Source organism: Mizuhopecten yessoensis, unplaced genomic scaffold, assembly GCF_002113885.1.
Source record: "Mizuhopecten yessoensis strain PY_sf001 unplaced genomic scaffold, ASM211388v2 scaffold10829, whole genome shotgun sequence".
Classification (NCBI taxonomy): Eukaryota; Metazoa; Mollusca; class Bivalvia; order Pectinida; family Pectinidae; genus Mizuhopecten; species Mizuhopecten yessoensis.
The window spans coordinates 563,923-571,233 of NW_018408742.1; the positions used below are offsets into that span (position 1 = coordinate 563,923).

Sequence of the window (7,311 nt, forward strand, 5' to 3'; positions counted from 1 at the left end):
TAGGTAAAGAACGCCATTTCATTAGAGCCAAGAAGTTACTTGATATCGGGGCCTGGCCATATACTATTATTAAGGGTAACGACGTTAATATATTCAAACCATCAATCAACCAAATGAAAGAAGCATAATTTTCTAAATACTTTGTATACAGTTTTAAGAATAAATAATTCAAAATGGATTCCCCAAGATTTCGGCAAATTCCCAATACTTCTAAACTGTCAATAGATATCAACAGATGAACAGATTGTGTCAGGTTTCAACTATTTTGTCACTGTACAGACACTTGTTGTAATGGACGAACCTAATTTACAATAGGTCTTAGCAGGCACAGGTCATAAGACGTATCGTAGAAGAATGTGTTTTTAATTTTAAGTCTAAACTTTCTTTTGGTATTAATGAACAAGGTTTTAGTATTGATAAACTAGGATGTATGAACGAATAACTAAAGTGTCTGGTAAGCTTTAATAGGCGGAGCGTCAATCTTACATTGTTCGTTCATTTTTAGATCATGCTTGTATGTACATGTATAAACTGTATGAACAATTGACACTTTTAATAAAATAAACTGTATTGTATTGTATTATCTGAGAAATCACATTTATGAGTTAAATCTCAGAATAATTCTAATAAATGTTAGTTTTGTCTTGATCCTTTTATAAAGATCATTATTTAGAGAAAAGCCTCAATGTTTTACTCTGCGTTTGATTTGCTATGTTTTATGGTGATTTACACTGTACAATTGTGTGTACAGTGACGCTCACTCACATTCTAAACAAAGGGTAGCCTCTTCCGTACAGCTTATAAAGAATCAATTGAGCTTGGACTTGATTATCATATCAAAACCTAATACGGTTGTCACATGCGACGGGGTGGGTGGCACATGTGATGGTGGAAACGCTATCCTTGTTCCTCCGTTCATTTTTTCTGTTAATACCCGGGTATTTTTTGATAGAGAGATAAACAAACATGAACTCGCCTATTGAAATTAAAACACATGCATTCTTGCAGTGAAGCTTATAAATGGCGACAAGATAAAACAATACAGATTATGTATTTTATATGCATTTTAACTGATATATGTGACAAAGATGGTACAGGCATGTTTGAACGGAATTTCTTGTATGCCTTTTACCATGGTCTCCATGGAGATGGCAGCGGAGAGATACTCTCGTTTAAACAAGTATCTTTACCCTCCTCCTTACGATCGTCAGGTACTGTGGTGGACTCCGACACAACACCAGAATGGGGGTTTTCCAAGTTACTTGGTGCGACTGTATCTATTTTAATATAACTTGGATTCATACTGACAGCATTAAGGTCAGCAGAATGGTTAAGGAAAGGCGGTGTCAGCTCAGCATGTTCACAAACGTTGCTGAAAGGCGGATACTGACTTGTAGTGAATGGCGGAATAGCTGAGGCAAGCACCTGGCAGGGTACAAACACGGTGACACTTTGAAGGCTGCCTACCATTGGATATATTGATGGTGTGCTGAACGAATCTACTGAAGGGTGTCCATTGACCATTTTGATCGAAGTTGAGGGTAATTCCACTTTGTCTTTTATCACGCCAATTGAATTAAGAGTAGTGGCAGAAGCGATTTGCCATTTGTTATCAACATATTGCTTGTCATTTGGTGAATTCCGGAGGTTGTGATTTAGTGTTTCTGCTGCAAGGCGTTCTTTGGAATTATAAGAAGTCGTTCCCAAATGCATTTCTTCTTCCGTAGCCATGCTATGTATGGCATGATCCGAACAATCAGACGGTGGAATCTTAGTTAAACCATTATGTGATTTTCCATCTGCATATACCGACCGCACATGTTTGTCCGACAATTTCGCGTTCTTTGAAATCATTTTTTGTGCAACAGTTTCTAATTCATTGAGTAAAGTATCACCGACAGATTGTTTGATGTCTGTACATTTGAGATATTTGGAGACTTGGTCAAGACATTCCCTGTATCCTCTTGCATAAAGTTTGGTTTGTAAGTCTCTGACGTCCAAAGATTCAAGTACAGCTGAAATTGTCAAAAATGTAAACAATTGAACACTTAAAAAATTACGTTTGTAAAATCTAGTCAAAAATGAATATTTCACATAGCATACATATCAAGGATACTAATTTAGATATACAAATATTTTAAAATAACATCGCTTAAACCCCAAAATCCCCTTTAAGGGTTTATGTCAAATGTAGCATTTTAAACTGTAAATAACTAAATATATTTTGTGATCTATTTATTACGTTTAACGCTTGCAAGCGCTTTGGACCTTGGAATTGTAGCTCATCGGAACTGTTTTTCATAGCGGCGGGATCAAAACTTGTCCCCCAATTTGATTTTGTTATCATAAGTAGATATATGCATATGAACAATTACTGCATTTATCACAAATTTAAATATTGACACATATGGGCAAAATAACACAAGATTGAATGACAAGGTTACCTTGTCAATATGAAAGACAAATGTCACAATTTATTTTTAATAATTCATTTTGGTGCCGATAAAAAATAAAATGACCATTTGGATGTGGAAAACATGACAAGCTGTAAATCTCCTTTGACAGGTTGTGATAAGTTTTAATAAATCTGAAATAATTGATACGTACAAAAAAAAGTAATTTTTGATTTTTTACTACAGGTATATTCCAAAATTATTTTTAACTTTTTCTCAAAAATCAAAAATTACATTTTTGTATGGATCAATTATTATTAAAAACACAAAGTTTATTTTCCAAGTTAGGAATGGGTGTATTTCAATTTTTTTTGTAACTATAATTTCCTGGTCCAATTATCCTTGTAGGTTCATCTACATTTGACAGGGGTTGACCACACAATCGAAGAAAATCTTTATGATAATACAAGTCCGTAAGTTATATGCTGTTAAACAAGCTTAGGGAGATGGAAAGTCAACAATAGAGTGAGTATTCTACAAAGGAAAATTGGTCACACATGAAAGGTTTCTTTTAAAGTGAAAATAATCAGCTTATCATAGTCAGTACCAGTTTGAGAAATGCACAAGACGTTCCACTCTCCGTCCAATAAGTGTTCAACATGCCAGGCACCAGCGGGGACTATGCACAAAATATACCCCTCCCCTAATACAAAATTTAGCTATTAGTGTTATTTACGTCCATGATTTGTTTATAATGATGTCTATTTAACAATTAACAGTACATACGATATGGCAGTTTTGCTTTTCTTTTGAGGAAGTCCACCGTGAGCTCAAGAATATCAGCTTTCTCCAACTTGGAGCTCCGCTGACCCTGTGAAAACAAATCAATTTACTTCGGCTCATAAATATGACAGATGCCTCAAAAGATAACAATTTGCAGTAGAAATAGCTCAAGTATTCTTAAGGTTGAATTTCAAGTTTAAATATGATATTTCTGTGGTTTTTATCTGATGAAATGATTATAATGTTAATCGACTTTTAAAATCCTAAGTAAGTATCATGTTTCACGTAACTATCAGGTTTCGTTCTCCTTTTAAGTAAGTCGAGAAAAGTTTAAAAACTGTTTATCTATCATAAATTATGAAACACACATAAATAAACACAGGTACTGCCTTAATGAACTTTACTTTACAATGTACAATGAATCTGTGAATATTTCTTTATCTCCAAACATGCCTGTTGATACATTTATTCAAGTTTTTTTTAAAATGTCCTTACAGTTTATCAAATTATTAGGTTGTGATTGTTATTTAAAAAGACACATATCAACTTTTCCGATTTAAAAAATTATGAAAATATAATTTATTTTAATCTAGTTTTGTTAATCACGGAAGTATTAAAACTTGCTGCAACTCCAGTAAGTACGTCATACCCAGAGTAGCAAGTACAGTACCACATACCTTAAGGAAATCTTTTTCAATGACAAGTTTTTTTAGTTCTCCAAGACAGTTATTGATCCTGGCACGTCGCTTCTTCTCTATCAAATGCTTGGGAACCTAGACATGGTCGAGAGAAAACAGTAATTACTTTGGTATAGCACAACTCTTGTATTATCGTAAGCAATACAGCTTATTGATATTACATTACATGTATTATGCACAATACAATGGCGTACAAAGTCTAGTTCAACCCATACACTAATAAATATATTCACTCATTTTAAAGACAAGAGGTGTGACCTAATTTCAAAAGCTTTACACAAACTTTTTCCAAAATTATACAGTTCTGTATAGTAATTAAATGGGATGATTCCCTATTCGGCTGGCGTATTCAATATAGCATTGAAGGAAGATACCATAATTGGTTGGATGTAACAATCCTATCGGAAGATCTGTTGTTACATATGATAAAGGGCCAACCATGCAATAACTGGGTACATTTGAAAAATGTGTACTTTACACAATGACCGTGGAAATGTAGAAGCGAGGTAATGTAAGTAAAATATTTCTCATTAGATGTCAGAAGAATAGAAAAAAAGATATCATAGTAACAAAAACAATATATAAAAATTTATAAAATACCTTTCTCAGTTCTTGTTGTCTTTTCCTATCAACTTGTTTCAGTTAGAAATTTACTCTTGTGTGTATCCACTGCGATCTATATACATCTATATTTATTACACTCTATCGTGAAATGGTTTAAGATGTTATTCTTGTGTAATTAAGTTGTGGTATGCTTTCATGTTTTAACATGAACTCAACTTTAACACACACAAAAACAAAAACAAAAAATATAAAATACCGCACATATGGCAACGGCAATCCAATAAATTTAGAAAAAATGAAAACGTCCTTTATAGCATTTTTTTTCAACAACGTTAGGTTCCTTTGGCAAATTAAACATTATTAAATCTGATTTACGAGAAGTCATTTTATATCTTGATTCCCTTTTTCACTTGCCGTTCAATCAAAACGACGTGGTTAAAAACGTGATAATTTTATTCATATAAACGACAAAACAAACATGTTTGAATAATAATAAAAATTCAAACGCTCTTTTCCTTTTATAAGTGATTATCCGAAATCAATATATTCTATAATTTTTGTTATATTAATAATTGATCGGCGGCCCTAGGTCCTACACACATATCTTACCTTTACTTTCTCTGGTAAAACTTCATTTCCTTCGGAATCGGTTGAATCCATTTTCGACGTTTAATAATATAGCAACTTTTAAACTAATAATACTAGACTTTGATCAAGGAAACGCCAAGTCTGATCATGTGAGGGTCTGCGATCATTAATGTCAGGACGAAAGAGACACGGACGTGTGGATTGGGCGAGCGAGCAGACGACACGTCGCGTGCCCGTCCCGCGACGGAGATTCCGTGACGTTTAATCGGAGACAAGTGCGGACACCCGAGGTGAAATGTACCTTATATTACCGTGTCAGTCAAAATTATCGATGTTATCAAATCCAGGGGGGAGTTAACCCCTGAACTATGCCGGGGTTATCTACATTTTCAATTCAGTGTTGTATTTTTATCCGGATTGATGGGTTTCGAAGTCACATTACATACCAGACATGAAGGTTTGTTCATAGATGAACTTGCTGCAGATTGATATAGGACATGGTAGTGTAAACAGCGACATATAAGATTTTTCCGAAAGATGAAATAGAAAAAAAAAAACTTTTTTGGAATTTTGAGGATGGTAAAAATTAATCAAACGATTGTTTAAGGTTTTTTTAAATCCACATTTTGTTTAATTTCATTTCTGGAGTACACAGTGTCACAATACCACTGTAATCCTGATTTACGGGTACAAAGAATAGTAGTAAGGTATTTGGATAACGGTTGGGTTAATCATCTGGCAGAGCCAGCGATAAGGCGTCGTTTATGACGATTTTTATGAAGTTTAGGAATAAAAAAGGCAAGTGCATTCCATCTTATTAATCAATTATCGGAAAGATTGCACTACAGAAGTGTGATTAACCAGAATATCGTCTTTTGAAAAAACAGGTAGGTGTCTTAGGTTAGAAGAAAGATTAATTTGTTGGTGTTTTTGTTTTGATTTTTCTCCAGCAGGGAATGTAAAACAGAATGTTTACAGACAAGGATGAAAATGTTACATGCTTTGTCTGCTGACACAACCTCTTAATACAGATCGTTGAGTATGGTTTGGACATTTAAACAAATTTGAAAGTGAATCCAATTCAGCATGCTCTAGTTTTGTCCATTGCCTAGCAGTCTTCCACGGAATCTATCAGTATCTTAAAATTCTCATTCTAGTCAACAGTAGGACTATCTAGGTACTTTGGAACCTTCATGAAAAGTGTTTGAAGCTTTTGCACTATGGATAAATATTAAGATAGTCAGTTACTACGTGGCCATGTGGATGATACAGAACAAGAACAAACTGAAAAAGGAACTATTTTAATTCTTCATACTTCCGAAGAAATTGTGAAAATGAAGTCCGGTAAATGAGAAAATTTCAATGTAAAAAGGGTAGATCCATGAAATAGTATAGAGTGAATCAGGAATATTTCCGGAAAATGCGCTTTACATTTCGGCGGGGACACTTGACTCGTATGGCCAAACAGTGATATATATACCGTTGACTTTATCGGCACATTCGTCTCGTAAATTTTGTTCAAGCCATCAGGGGTATCCGGGGTCGGCTCAAGTTGTTTGGTTTATAGCCCGAAATCCTCCAAAACCCGTGTCCGCTTTCTTTTATCAATGTATGAAAAGTGAAACCGATTTTAGTGTATACTTCTCAAATAGGGCATATATCATATCTTAAGGTGTTTTATGAGAAGTGTTTTTCTCCAATTTCCCACAAACTGCGAGACGTATCACCAATATAGTATAAATGTGTCAAGTATCGAGTACCTCTATCAGGTTCACGTGTAATTTTTAGGCTTTCGGCACGAATACAAACACCAGAATCGCACACCTGTGTAAACTGTTCACTTCGATTTATTATTTTGGCTCAGCAATTCAATAATTTGATGTTGTGAAAATGTAAGCCTCGGCTAAGTTCTAACGTCACCATGCTAAATAGAAACAGAATGCTATACAGCGAATTACATTGACGACGAAACAATGGTACTAGCTACCTACGGGGCAGGAAATGCTCATCCTACACAAACGTTACTGATGTAAACACATACCCTGTATTTTTCAGTCTTGTCTATATTTCTTATATTTACAATAAAAGGAAACGGAAAAGTTGTTTATTTGCATATATTCAATTATTTAAGACATCATAGTTATTAACAAAAATTGTTTTGGTTGTAAATTAAAATCAATTTTAAAGCTTAAAAATACAAACTGTATTTGTAGAAGACCAATCTGACGTTGACGTGCTATCTTCCATGGGTTTAGAGTGAGAGATGAACCTTGACCCCAGATGAC

The 7,311-nt window shown here is 34.2% G+C and overlaps 1 protein-coding gene across 1 annotated transcript; it reads right to left on the reverse strand.

Moving 5' to 3' along the window:
* Nucleotides 1–1,027: 1,027 nt before the first annotated feature.
* On the reverse strand, nt 1,028–5,286 carry LOC110462777 (hairy/enhancer-of-split related with YRPW motif protein 1-like). The gene is made up of 4 exons (XM_021516939.1): nt 5,048–5,286; nt 3,854–3,949; nt 3,180–3,264; nt 1,028–2,015 (listed from the first exon to the last, which is right to left on the reverse strand). Exons 1-4 carry the CDS (start codon nt 5,096–5,098, stop codon nt 1,129–1,131), a joined length of 1,119 nt encoding a protein of 372 aa, XP_021372614.1. The 5' UTR covers nt 5,099–5,286; the 3' UTR covers nt 1,028–1,128.
* Between the last annotated feature and the right edge of the window lie 2,025 nt (nt 5,287–7,311).